This window comes from Phyllopteryx taeniolatus, chromosome 18 (genome assembly GCF_024500385.1).
Source record: "Phyllopteryx taeniolatus isolate TA_2022b chromosome 18, UOR_Ptae_1.2, whole genome shotgun sequence".
NCBI lineage: Eukaryota > Metazoa > Chordata > Actinopteri > Syngnathiformes > Syngnathidae > Phyllopteryx > Phyllopteryx taeniolatus.
The window spans coordinates 5,754,766-5,769,774 of NC_084519.1; the positions used below are offsets into that span (position 1 = coordinate 5,754,766).

The window sequence follows — 15,009 nt, forward strand, 5'->3', positions numbered from 1 at the left end:
CTCTTCTTCAGTTTGTATTTTTTGTTTTCTTTACAGTGGTTATAGAAAGTAAACACCTGTTACCGTTGTTAAAATGCCATGTTCGCCTATTCGCTCGGGTTGGAACATTTGAACTACAAGCCACAAATCGCATTGTGACAGCCAATCAGCTTTGAGAATGATGAGCAAAGGCCCAGCCTGGCGGGCGGGATGTCCCGCTGGCCGCTCAAAGCGCTTAGTCGCCAACTTCGAGGGTCGCAGGGCTGGAAAGGGGAGTAAAACTAGGAAGAAGAAAAAAATCACAGGAACCAGCCAGGGTGACTTGTCATGTTGCAGTTCACAGCGCACTCGTGTCCGACGACCCGCTGAAGAGGACTGAGGTGGGAGGAGCTTATACTGTAAATGTGGCACAAATGAAGCGACTGCGCGTTCAGTCTGTGTAAATACTTCCACAATCAAACTCATGCGAGGGACGTTAGGCGAACGTTCATAGCATAATACTATACTTTTAAGCAACTTTCAGCTTTAATGACGTTCTATGTTTTTTTTTTTCAGTCTGTTAACATTGCGCATTTTGACATTTAAAAAAAGTGCACCAAATATTTCAGATTGCAGGGATATTTGGAGTATGGTTCCCTACAGGTTACTCCACAGATTTTCAGTTGGCCTCTGGCTGGGTCATCCCAAAGCCTTTTTTGTTTTGCTCTGGTGAACCGTTTTTTTTTTTTTTTTTTTTTTGCTGTTTAGATGCACAGTGGGGTTCATTATCATGCTGAAAGGTGAAATTCATTCATTCAATGCCAGAATTAACTGGTATTTGAAACCGTTCATTACTTCCTTCACCTTGACGAAAGAGAGAAACAAGCCCAAAGCATGATGCTGTCACCACCATGATTCATTGTGGGTATGCTGTTCTTTTGCCGATGCACATGGTTGTTTTTGCCACACCTTTTCCATACAAAGAAAAACATTCTGGCCCAGTTAAATTAAAATATTAATCATCTCAATAACATTGCTCCCAATAGCAATGTGAAGCAATGTTTTATGGTCTGATGAAATGTTGAACTTTGAGGTATATGAATCCATCCATCCATCCATCCATCCATTTTCTGAGCCGCTTCTCCTCACTAGGGTCGCGGGCGTGCTGGAGCCTATCCCAGCTGTCATCGGGCAGGAGGCGGGGTACACCCTGAACTGGTTGCCAGCCAATCGCAGGGCACATAGGAACAAACAGCCATTCGCACTCACAGTCATGCCTACGGGCAATTTAGCGTCTCCAATTCATGCATGTTTTTGGGATGTGGGAGGAAACCGGAGTGCCCGGAGAAAACCCACGCAGGCACGGGGAGAACATGCAAACTCCACACAGGCGGGGACGGGGATTGAACCCCGCACCTCAGAACTGTGAGGCTGACGCTCTAACCAGTCGGCCACCGTGCCGCTTGAGGTATATGAATAGTGTAAAAACATCCGTTTTCCATTTTATTGTTTACTTCACTTTTTTTGCACCCAAAAAAACAGAATGGACATGAGCAGAATAAACATGTCATTAACTGAATAAAAAATTGCACATCTTGAGTTCCAACAGCCTTTATGCGTGGGAAGGGCTAGATTTAGCATCGCCCATCGGTCGTTGGTAATTGAATGATTCACATCGCCCTTAACTCATTTATGACGCTTTCCGGCTCAATTTAACCTTGCCTTGCTCATCAATAGAACCCCGTTGGCCTCCTCAGATGGTCGGCGGAGTCTCCTTGAGCTGCTGCGAGCTCTTATCGCCATCTAATCATGTGTCTGAGAAACTACTACCGCTGTTTTTTTCCCCCTTCCATCCATTCATTTTCCATACTGTTTATCCTTACTGGGGTCGTGGCTGAGCTAAAGCCTTTCTCAAGTGACATTGAGCGAGAGGCGGGGTACGCCATGAACTGGTTACAAGGCAATCACAGGGCACATAGACAAATTAACATTCACACCTAAGGACAATTTAGTCTTCACTTAACCTGAGAAGCATATTTTTGGAATGTGGGAGAAAACCCAGGAGAAAAGCTGCAAGCACGGATGAGAACATGCAAACTCCACACAGGAAGGCTGGAGTCCCGATTCGAACCCCCAGCTTCAGAACTGTGAGGCAGATGTGCTAACCACTCGGCGACCATGCCGCCATTCCCCCTCCGTCCTCTAGATTTAATTTGGAATATTACTGTAATTTTGTGTTTGTGTGGGTTTCTGTTGTCTGAGTCTGTGTGCTTGCTCTTGTCTTGTAGTTCCCCATGGTGTGATTCAAAATGGCGCCCGTGTCAGGAGCCAGGCACTCTTCCCTGTGATAAGACCTGTTCCTGTAAGCCCAGTAGGGAGCAGAACCTCGGCCATAAGGTGGGTCAACTTTCTTATTGAGACTGTAGACATTATACAGTATTTAGTGCCAATCAGGGCGTTTGAGTGCATAACACGTTTCCATTTGACAGACACATAATACTGATATACAATACAAAAGCGCCATCAAAAATTGTGGAGTTCAAACGCAAAAGCCGACTAGCTGTATTTATACCAAAATAGGGTCACGCCTACTAGCAGACTGCTTATCACGGCATCGTTTAATGTTGCATTTCCTAACCCTGAAAAACTAAAGAACTTCTACGTAAAACTCATTTAAAATATGTTTTATTTCAGAAATCGACTAGTGCAATACCCATTTTACTACAGGTAGCGTCATCTCCTTCGATGCCAATCAGGAGCCCTTGCATATAATCCTGTGCTTGTCACTTCTCACATACATATATAGTTTTGCTTGCGCTTAAAAACGAGCAAAAAATATGAGAACTTTTGCCTATGGTTAACTGTGTGAAACACTCAAAGATAGATGATGTCATGAAACCCATCAGTGAGATTAGTGATCAGGTCTGCAGATTCTCACAAAACTATAGAATTGTTGTCATATCTTCACAGCAGCAGGTGTCATCTTGTATGCGGTGAATTTCAGGGGAACCATCTGAGTCGAATGGCGTTCAACCAACATTTTCCAAAATATGCCCCAGTAATCAAAGAAAATGATTGCGTGAGCTCACGCAACATGTCAGAAAATCTTCTGAGATTAAGGATTATCTCCACAAGTGTTTGACTTTCTGGATTTTTTTGGTAAAATAAAGTGTGGCATGGTTTTCTTGTTGTGTAATAAGCATGGAACCTGGAGTGAGCCTCGAGTACACTTTTTTGCTTATACAGTACATACCGATGAGGCAAAGTGTTCTTATTCTACTTCCCGAATCCACACAGGGAGACACTTATTAATTACAGCAAAAGCAATAAAACGCCACCAGGTGGCAAAACTGCTCTGAAAACACATTTGGTTTAGTTTATCATAGGTTTTATGATGGTGAACATATTAATCCATGGATCTAGCCATTTTATAGCATGACCTCATTGTGGTGGCGGGTGAGCTTGAGCCTGTCCCTGCTGACTATGGGCAAGAGGTGCCGTACAAGATTCAAACCTAGAACCTCAGAACTGTGAGGCACTAGGGTGCTGTGCTGCCAAATTAAGTCGCTTTACATTATTTCCTATGGGGAAATATGTTTTAGGCAACTGAACAAAAGTCAACTGGCATCACAGAACTAATTGTGTTTAGCATTGAAGGTTTTCCCAAATGTACATGTAAAAAACAGTTTACTTAAATCCCCAATTCTGGAGCTGGACCTGGATCATGAGCCATAGTCCTTGGGTCATGTTATTTCTACTATAGAATAGAATAGAATCACCTTTTATTGTCATGAACATGCATGCTCATGAAATTTGTTCTCTGCATTTAACCCATCACAGTGAGCACATACACATGTTAGTGGAACACACTGGAGCAGGGGGCAGCTGAAGCACCCAGGGAGCATTTCGGGGTATCAGTGTCTTGCTCAAGGACACCACAGTCGTGAGTCCGGGGGATGGTCCAGTCGGGGTCTTGAACCTAGGTCCCCCACGGTGGGAGGCGATGATCTTAACCATTGGGCCACGGCTACTATTTCAGATACTATTTAGTTACATGAGAGAGGCCAAGTAATAATTATTATTACTGTTAAAAAAAAGCTCTACATCACACACAGTCTACAACCATGATACTGAACATGTTAAATTAATACTTCTCTGACAGTGTCATTTAGTGTTATTATACAAGTGTACTAAAGGTTTTGATCAGTAAATGTGTTTTACACAAACACAACGTGCGTCACAATAATTTACTCATCCTGATCATGGTCATAACACTTGCCAACATTTTACCCAAGTGATTATGTAAGTGTTCCACATTCACACGAACAAATACATTTATTGGCGGGTGAGTCCAAGAACATTTCGAGCATGCCTGAACATGCATATCCAGAGAATAAGACTGTGATGCCCTGTACTGTATAGTGAATTAAACAGACACTAAAGGTAGAAGCGAATATGTGATCATTGAAAGAATGCATGTGTGTTCCATAATTTATTAATATTCTAACTCTCTTATTCTGTAGGGAGGAAATGTCCAAGAGAGAGGGCACACTGATGTGTATGATGTATCATTTGCTATCATCAGTGCTTCTTTAAGGAGTAAGACTGACAGATAAGTTGCAATAAAGTAAATGAAGAAGCTATCCATCCATTTTCTGTACCGCTTTATCCTCACAAGGGTCACGGGCATGCTGGAGCCTGTCCCAGCTATCTTCGGGCGAGAGGTGGGTTACACCCTGAATTGGTCGCCAGCCAATCGCAGGGCACAGAAAAACAAACAACTATTCGTACTCACATTCACACCTACAGGCAATTTAGAGTCTTCAATCAACCAACCATCCATGTTTTGGGGATGAGGGAGGAAACCGGAGTGCCCGCAGAAAACACACACGGGCACGGGGAGAACATGCGAACGCCACGCAGGCGGGGCTGGGATTTGAACCCCGGTCCGCAGAACTGTGAGGCAGATGTGCTAACCAGTCGCTCGCCGTGCCGCATGAAATAGACAAATGAATGAAATTATCACAGTATTTTGCCAACCATAAGGATACAGCAATTGTGAGAAAATTATTAACCAGTATTTATGCAAATTTACAAGGGAAAAGTATTTTAAAAAAGTATATATTTATTTTTTAATACTACTTGTATCTATGATTACAAAACTGATACAAAAAGAAAGAAATGTAATAGCTGATACACCTTTCTCATGAAAATATGTGTCACTTCAATGTACAGTATTCATTTTCAACTTGCCCCACAATCTTGTGAAACTGTATAGTTTTTTTAAAATATATATTTTTAATTGTTTTTAATAAATGACAAAACATAAAATTAAAAAAATAAAACTGTATACGTGAAAAAAAATAGTATATTAAAAAAAAAAAAAAATCCTCAAACTGTTCTGATGGAGATTTGATACTAACGCCACCAAATATCAAAGTACCGGATAAGTGCATTTGCACCACTAAAGAGTTTCACTTTCACTGTTTAATATAATGGGAATTTTGGTTTTATTTCATCAGATTTCATCAAAAGTGGTCAGAATGGTAGGATACAACTAATGTGAGAGAAAGGTAACTTGTATTAAATGATTGAATTGCTTTCATTTTTGTGTGCTTCATGTGCAAAAAACAACTTCTATGGTTACATAGATAGTGATGTATCTTATGTGGTTTTCATCCAATATACTATATTGATGACCGTATAATAATCACTGAGACACTGACAGTGTAGTGGTTTGCTCACCTACAGGCAGTGTGGATTCAGTTCCCATGCACTGACATGTGAGTGGTTGGCTGTCTGAGATGTACCCTGCGATTGGCAACCAGTCCAGGGTGTAGTCCGCCTCTTGGCCAAAGGCAGCTTGGATAGGCTATAACTCACCCACAACCCAAATTAGTTGAGAAATGATATGCTGTTTTTCAGAATGGACTGCAAATAAACTGCCTTATTTTATTCCCGATTTGAACTGTTTAATTTTGACCAGAATGATATGCAAATTAGAACCTAGGTGACTGAGAGTGATGGTCACTTGATGAATGCAAAGCCAATGGAGGAGGTTCTGTGGAGCGTTCGGTTCAGTGTTCCCCCGTGAATGAGCTGAGCCCTGCTGTGAATCAAGATATATCCGCAAGTACAGTGGTGCCTTGAGATACAAGTTCAATTCCTTCCGACACTCAAAGACACTCGTATCTAAAATCATCTTTCACCATTGATCCAGTCCCCTCCGCCCCAAAAAAAAACCAAATATGTTTCCAATGTGTTCTTTAAGAAGGAAAATTGCCCACTATGACATTTTACTTCAGTAAAACACATACTAGTATCATAATTAATTTTTTTGTGCATCATGATTCATTCATTGCGGTTATCTGCAATAATCAGTCATTTTTCACAAGAATAAAGAATAATTGGCTGTGAGTATTGTTATGTTGTGTTTCTACATGTGTTGCTGCATAATAACATCACATAGATGCCATTTGTTGGTCCATCTATGGCATTTACCATTATGTGTTAGCATTAAGCCAGCAGACGGATGGCAAAGTTATGTGGTTGTTTTAAATACACGACATTGAGTTTGACAGGAGACTTTAACTGGGGAATGCATTGAACAGCTTAAGCCTATTTTTGTATCTGCCAAACTTCGGCTTATTGTGAAGTGAGCTGAGTTCACTGCCACCATAAAGTCCTCTTATCTTAAATTTTCAACTCTTCCATGAAGCGTCTCAGCTCACTTCAGCATAGTTCCTTGGCGCCGAAATGCCACAACATGCCGCCAATGCAATGCTGATAGATGAGACAGGGCTTTGGTCTGAACACAAAGCCAGCAAATAGGTGAGGTGAGGGTAGATAAAAAAAAAATAAAGAAATAAATGCCAAACCACCTATATGTGGGGGTTCACTGTATAGAAAAAGAAGTAAGAATATGCGTCCGTTTCTATGCTCTTGTTTCCCACAGATCATCCATAGGAGACTATCTGAAACGAGGCCAGGACAGCCCTTCCTGCTACTCTCCTCCGCCCTGCGGCGAGGACCTTCAGGAAGACCACAATTACAGCACCGCCAAATCCCCCCAGGCCACGGCCCCTTCGTCTCCGACGGACGACGACGACATCATCGCCGTGGAAATCCAATCCGACATCAAACCCGAGCCCCGGGAGATCCCGCTGGATCCCCACGTCACGACCGCCGCCGCGACTTACCTTTCCCAGCAACCCCTGCGCGCACAGAGACGTAGCTTGGGGGCAGGACCCGGGACTCTGGCGGGAAGCAGCTTTGCGTGGACCAAAAACCGAGCGAGGGGCATTAGCGACACGCTGCCGCTGAAGAAGCGGCGCGCAGTGGAGAAGCCGCCGGAGAGCGACGACGAGGAGATGAAGGAGGCGGCGGGGTCGCTGCTCCACTTGGCCGGCGTCCGAGCCTGCCTCAACAACATCACAAACCGCACCGCCAAGGGCCAGAAGGAGCAGAAAGAGGCCCTGAGAAACTAAAAGACACATAGTACATAATCACGCCAACACATTAACACGTTAGCACGCCGACACATACACACTGTACAACACACAAATAGATCAACAGGTAACATGTTTAGTCTCTACGGACACTTCTCATCTCCCTCTATCTATCTGCAGGGCATTAGGTGAATCCTACTTATTTGTGGCAATATCAAAAATCTATGTTTTCCTACATGTTCAGCAACACTAATGGGTACTTCTCATATGTCTTTTGTTGTTTTTGTTGTTTCAAAGGGGATGAAAGCCATAGTAAAGCATTTGTTTGAACAAGTGGGCAAAAGTGAATCAGTACAAGGAAAGAAAATGGCTGTTTGTCTTGCGTATTTGTTTGTTCGCGTGCGTAACCTGTAGCAATCTTGCAGTGATGCCAGCAAAGGCGGCAGAGCCTACCAGACTCGGGCGAAGGGAGGGGGTGGGTCAGTGTGTGTTGGGTGTCAGCCCCTCACTAGCATCACTCTCCTTACATCCACGAGCACAAATGTGAGACTGTGCCAAAGAGAAGTGACCAGGTTGCTTCATGTAGCCAATATGACAGCTGACAAAAAATAGAAAGAAAAGAAAAAAACACCCGAAGGCAACGGTAGTTAAGCTTGACGAGAACGACCTTAAGTGTCAAAATAATTGTAAAACCCAATGTGATATATACTCATGCACTTGATATTATTTTACGCCACTTATAGTAAAGCAACATGGTTTATTTCGAGAGCACTCATAGTATTTAAGAATAGATATATTAAAATATGGAAGAAAAAAAAATCTCATGTTTCGAGATGGATAGTGTGCCGGGTGTGAGGCAATATCTCCTTCATTTTGTTGTTGTTGTTGCATCATGTAAGCGTCCCTGAAACTTTACCCAGTACTTCCTGTCTCGAGACGCCTGGAAAAGACATTGTAGCTCCCCGTGGCTACCGTATTCATTTGGCAATGTCCAAGAACTATATACACAAACTGTCTTAGGGGTTATGTTTGTGTCTGTTTCCTCCTCACTCTACCCTCATAAAGATATAAGCAATTTGTCCCGCGCAGGCAACTCTGTAAAAAGTTAGATTATTTTTTGGGGTTGTTTTGTTTTGTTTTTTCTTTTCTTTTCTTTTCTTAATTGAAGCAATTTGACCTGCAGGACTTTCTCAGTTATATTGCATGGGTGCTTGTAAATAAGATAAAAAGCAAATCTTTTTTATTCAAAGAACATGTAAGATAAACGATGTATTTAGCATGAAGCATGACTTATTTTCATATAAACCTTGATCCTAGAGGAAAGAAAAACATTTGTTTTGCGCCAATTCTTATACCCGTGAATTTATTGGATCTTCTTTTGTTTTATCCTCCTGCGTATATTTGAATCCTTTTTGGGTTCTTGAGCAGGTTTTCAAAGACACACCTTCAGGGAGCAACGTGGGGACATAACTCTGTAGCTAGCGGCCCGAGGGTGCCACCTCGAAACGTTGGTTCCGGCTCTTAGTGGTGGGCTTCTTGTCTTCTTCTGCTCATGCGGTGGTTTAGGACTTTAGGTGATCAGTGTTAACCCCTGTGTTATTCCACAACACATCTGTGGTGTGTGTTTGTGTGTGTGTGTATGTGTGCGTGTCCAGGAACACACAGTTTAACATTGTGCCTGCCTGCCCTCAGTACCTCTCAAGACGTGACAGACATTTTCGTTTAACATAACAGTATTGTTTTGTTTTTGTTCTTTACCCTCCTGTGTGTGCGTGCGGGTGCGTGTGTATTGTTTCCATCAGCATTGTTCAGTGTAAATGTACCAAACAGTTGGACATGTTGTCAGTGTCCTTAAAGAACCTCATATGTTCAGATACAAAGGCTATTTGGAGAGGTATTAAAGAGAACTACAGTAGGAATGCACTCAGTGGCATAGATGTACTGTACACAAAGATGCACAGTTAAACCCACAGGTATTCATGCCTTGGCTATGTTTTTCTCCATACAGGCATATCAACGATTAAACTGATTAAACTAGGGTGTTCTCAATTTTGCAACCAGGGTCCTTGACAATGGTGCATGAAATTGTTTTCTCAAATGTATCTGATGAAATCAAGGATATGTAAAATGATCAAAATCAGCAGCTGTCATTCTTTAATATCACACTGCCCAGCTTCTCAAAGTTGCTCTCTTTTTCAAGACAGAAGGCACACAGGCCAATCACAAAACCAAATTTTCAAAGTTTGACCAAAGTATGAATAGTTTTAGGCTTAACTGTACGTACGGTTAAAAATAGGGATGGGCATTTTACAGACTAACTTTCTCAGACCAAACGGGGGAAGACAGACTGAATCGACAGCGCCTCTGGACACTGCAAAGATGCAAATCCTACCTAGTGAATTTCAGTTATTTCAAGTGAAATCATCTTTTACTGTACTTATTTGAAGACAGTTTTGACTTTTTTTTTATTTTTAGAAGTACAAAAAGACTTGTTTTAAGATTCAAGATTTGATTTCTAGAATCTTATGCCTTCAACTTATACTAGTTCCACTGGCAGATTTTGTTTCACTTGTTTTAGGGGCAAAATGTAAGATTTGTGTGTTTGCGGTGCAAGTTGTCACTACAGTATGTAGTGCGCTCCAATATGCTTCAGTTGTTTTAAGACACCATAAACCGGAGTACAAAATGATCAGTGAGTCAATTATTATGCCCATCCTTAATTGAAATATTGATTTGCAGTTGTAGATTCAAGTTTTCACTCAGTATAAAGCAGCTCAATGTTTTTTAAATCTACTGTATACGTTGCTAAAGGTAAGCTAATTCCGCTCACTTTCAAGGTGTTAAGGTTATCTCTTCCAGCTGTGAATGAAAGAACGACTTAATTGGAAATTCACAAAGCAGGCATGAGCAAAGACGTTCTTTCATTCTGAAGTGATTTTGATATTGCGCCACCGTTTGTGGTTTGGCTTCCAACGCCGCTTTATTTGCTTGGAAGCTACAGTACAAATGTGCACCCGAGCAGTGAGCCAAGTAGCCGAACGTATGCATGTCCCATCCACACTGGTGAAATCCTTTTTGCCACCTGTAGCATGCATCACTGGCTTTTTTGCATTTTGTATGGTATCCATGCTGACATCAAAAAAGGCTAAAAGGAGACAGTCAGTCAGTGTCTTGTTATGTGCCACCTGTCTCTCTTGTGCGGTATCTGTGTGAGGTCAGGCCCTCTGCTGTATTTAAAGAAACAACCCACTCACGTGCTGACAAATATCATGTTGGTTTGGTAAGAGGCATGTCAAAATATGTGGCTTTAAAAAAATAATAATAGTAACAATACTTCCTCTGTCTCGCTCATTTGCATTCAAGAACTCCTGACCTCCAACACGTTGAAAGCAAATAGTTTACTTCACTGCCTGAAAAAAACCCTTAACAAGTATTGTTTTCAAAGCTGCCAAGTAAACTGAAAAATGCTAGAAAATTAAAAATCGCCAATTTCTTTTTCTGTTTTTCTGCTCTCTCTCTCTCTCTCTCTCTCTCTCTCTCTCTCTCTCTCTCTCTCTCGAGCAAAATAGTTTACAATACTGCCGTTCTATTTGGCGACTGTCTAAGCTGAGTATTGGAAAGCCATAGGTTAGTGATGTCAAAAATGCAAAACTGTTATTGATCGGCGAGACGTGACGCAGAGTACACCCAGGTGTGTTGGTTTTTCAGTAAATGTTCAACTCTCTCCTTATCCTCCTCCTTATTGTGCAATCATATTGCCAAAGAATGAGTTACAGACCTGTTTCATCACTACATGTAAATATCAACGTTGTCCAATACTGTGGCAAAAAAATATATATAAATGTTGTTTTATTTTTTTTCCATTTTCTGAGAAACTGCAATGATGTTTATGTGATGTATTGTCTTCCAGTTGGTTGCAATAATAAAAAATAAAAAAAATAATCCAAGTTGCAGAGGATTAGTTTGCGCTGTTCTTTTAGGAGAAGCACAAATACTAACTATAATGTACCGTTATTAGCTAAAAAAAAAAATTAAATAAAAAACTGCCTGCGATTAACTGGCAAGCAGTCCAAGGTAAACCCCACCTATTGCCCGAAGTCAACTGCGATAGACTCTCGCTCACCTGACCCTAATTTGGGAAAACACGATTGAAAAAAAGAAGGATTTGAAATTGTTTTTCCGTGATATGACTTGCTGTGCAACCCCTGATGGGGCAAACGGAAAGTCGCAACATTTCACAACGGCTACCTCATCATCCATCCTCCTGTCACAGTTTTATTTGAATCACTTTCAAATTGTGTGTCGTGACATCTCAACATGAGCCTAAAATCTCTTACTTCAGTTATGATGATGTATTACTCTCATAGTCGATGCCATTCAAAGCACTTTCAAAACTGTAGATGGCAGTACTGTAACAAACATTGTTTTCTAATCATTTTTAGTATCCATTTTCTATAGTCCAGTGATTCCCAACCAGTATGCCATGAGACCTCATTAGGTGTACCACAAAAATATTCTCTTAATTGGGCCAAAAAAGAAGGATTTATTTACTATAAAGAGTGTTTATGCATATAATATACATTTATATCTTTGTTTACCCAAGTAAGGCAATTGATACCAGTTTCTCATTTAGAACGCCAACCTGAAGGTAAGTTATTATATTCAGTCTCTTGTCCAAGGACTCTTCAATAGCAGGATTTGAACTGCTACCTGTTTAGTCAGCAGATGGCTGGCTCTACCAACTGAGCCACAATCACCATACATAGTTTTTCTCCTAACTAACAGAAGTAGCACCATCATCCCTTCACGTCCAATAGGGCTTGTCTTTCAATTTGGAAGGCAATACTTCCTATTTAGTCAAACTTCTCATGCTACTCATTTCTGAATGAGAAGAAAGGACTCTCTTGACCCGCGACCCTAAACAGGATAAGCGGTGTTGAAAACGGATGGGATGGACTCTCTTGACTTTGGACAGCAAAGCGTCAATGTGCAGCTGTGGCCAAGTGGTTAAGCTCATTGCCTGCCACCGGGAGGACCCCGGCTCAAGTCATTGACCGCCAGAGGACAGCGGGCAACAACAAGAACATCATCTTGACAGAGCTGGAGAGCATTCAGCAATGGCCCATGCACCCACAGCTGTGGTCTCCTTGAGCAGCACACCGATACCTTGGGTGCTCAACCAGCCCCCCACTCCAGTGTACTTGCTGTGTCCACAACTGTGATGGGTTGAAATGAACTGCTCGAGGAAGATTTTGTGTGCTTGTGTTCATGACAAAAACAGTAACATACTGGCATAGACTGTAAAATTACCATAACCCAGTTATCCTACTATTGTCTACTCTAATCCAAAATACAGTAAATACTGTTCAAATAAATGACTGTTGAGGTACTGTTAAACTGCAATCTATTATACAGAAGCATCCCGTTAACTACATCATGGTCGATGTACTGTTAAATCGTGGCGACAACGCTTTAATCCAAAATATGATAACGTACTGTTCAAATCAAATGACATAAACGCACTGAAGAATAACTGTAAATTACTGGCGATCCCGTTGCCAGTAAGTTACATGTTTGTTTTTTTTTACGGTGAAATTCTTAGGAGTGTACCGTATGCCATTGACCTTTAGTGACTAGAACAATTAAATCCACTTCCACTAGATGGCAGAAGGTATTTCCATTTTCACAACAGAACAATAGCCTAGTTAGTGTTCAACTAAACAGGCCCAGATTTCACTCTGAGTACATTTGTAAGTAAATTAGGACGAGATCGTTATTATTCCAGCACACAGTACTTTTTGTGACATTTTTTGCTCAGTGGTGTGCAGTGAGATATTTATAATGTAAAGAAAGTGCCTTGGCTCAACGGGTGGGAAGACGCCTGTGTTTTGGAATGTGGGAGGACAAACCCCACAAAAATCAAGGGAGAGTATATGTATACTCCATATAGGAATTCAAACCCATGACCACAAAACTGCGAGGCAGGTATGCTAATCACTAGGTCAATGTTCTGCCCCATTTACAACATATATTTGTATTGCCATTCATTCCACAGTGCAACATTGGCCACATGCATAGTTGAGTGAAAGTGGAGGGGTTTTCCTTTTCTACTAAAGGCTGACCCCAAATCATTAACCTCACACTTACCCATCAACAAGGGTCTTATCATAACTGCCTCCTCTGACGGTTAATTATTCATTTACCTCCTCTAATCGTGTTAGTGCAATATGTATGATTAAAGATCAAACTTAGCTCTCCCTTTAGGCAAAGGAGTAAAAGGTTACCAAAGTGTTGGTCAACGCCCTATCAATCTGAAGGGGGCAGAGGGGGGTGCCATGTGGCGGTGAAAGTCCATTCATAATTGAAGCTGAGATGGGCTTAATCTCCACTCAGCGCGTCAGTGTGTGCGGCACGCTCCCACCATCAACACAATTGGAGCTTGCAGTTTCTCTGTTGCTATGCAACCAAAGCAAGATGGGGCGGGGGTGGGGCATTCACAAGATGTTTAGAAGGCATCATCAGTTACTAAGAGTGGGACTCAATTGGTTTGCACTAAACTGCGTTCTATTTAATCACATCTCACTTTGAGAACGACAGATGAGATTCCAAGATAATCGTTTTTATCTTGGAGCGAAATATTGGCCGTCGCAAATAAATGAGTATGCACGTTCTCAAATGTGCAGCGTACAACTTTTTTGTGTGTACGTGTGTAAAGTTACACACATTCTCGGTTAATAGCTTAGCTACACTTGGTGTATGTGTCTGCTGAAGTGCACTAATGGTTTATTGTGTTAATATTTCCACATACAATTATGCATAACTTTATTCTAACCTTTCATATTGTGTCGCCTTGTGTATTGAATTGTGAAAGAGCAGCGGATGCAGACTGAGTTGTACGTCTCTGGGATATATCATCCATAGCCACACAATGACCAGTGAGGACAAGTTTCCATGGAGACGGAAGCAGAGCTGCTTCCTCGCCAGTTGTCATTTATGGCAAAGCTTTGGCGTTTGTGCGAGCGATCCCATCGGTGATCAGGACAAGTCCATATTTGATTAAATGCAGAGGACAAGGCTCACACCTCCCCTGGTCGTGTGTGGGAAAACAGTCGCATTCTAAAGTGATTGGATTGTGGATTGCGTGTTTTTGAGCGCTCGTAAAGACCGCGAGCTGAGGGTCACGCTTGAGACAGGTAACATGGAGTGTGAGCAACCTCTTGTGGTAGTCAAATGTCACCACACACAATTACAAAATTGCAAGTAGAGGAATTCTTGGCGATAAATACGAAACAATACTCATTATTGGGGTTTTTTTTTTCACCTCAAAAACACTTGAGAAATATACATATATATATATATATATATATATATATATATGATGATGCACCCAAAATGTATCGCACATAAAAGCAAAATAAAAAAAAAAAATGATACCTAAATAAAGAAATAAAACATACTACAACAGAACAGGCAACACAAAGAGGCTGAAATCTGATTGGACAAGAAAACTCGAAGGTCCACATTTATGGACTTGAAGCAGTGCAGCCAAGTGTATCGCTACAAAATGAAAAGGAGAAGCTGTTGGAGAAGAAATCCATAAGAT

The 15,009-nt window shown here is 41.5% G+C and overlaps 1 protein-coding gene across 1 annotated transcript in view; it reads left to right on the top strand.

Moving 5' to 3' along the window:
* Nucleotides 1-11,359, top strand: part of LOC133468197 (forkhead box protein N3-like) — an 87,394-nt gene extending 76,035 nt beyond the window's left edge. The window contains exons 5-6 of the mRNA XM_061753786.1: nt 2,247-2,355; nt 6,914-11,359. Of these exons, the coding sequence (XP_061609770.1) occupies nt 2,247-2,355; nt 6,914-7,445 (641 nt within the window). The 3' untranslated portion in view covers nt 7,446-11,359. The remainder of the gene's footprint in view (nt 1-2,246; nt 2,356-6,913) is intronic.
* The last annotated feature ends 3,650 nt before the right edge of the window (nt 11,360-15,009 follow it).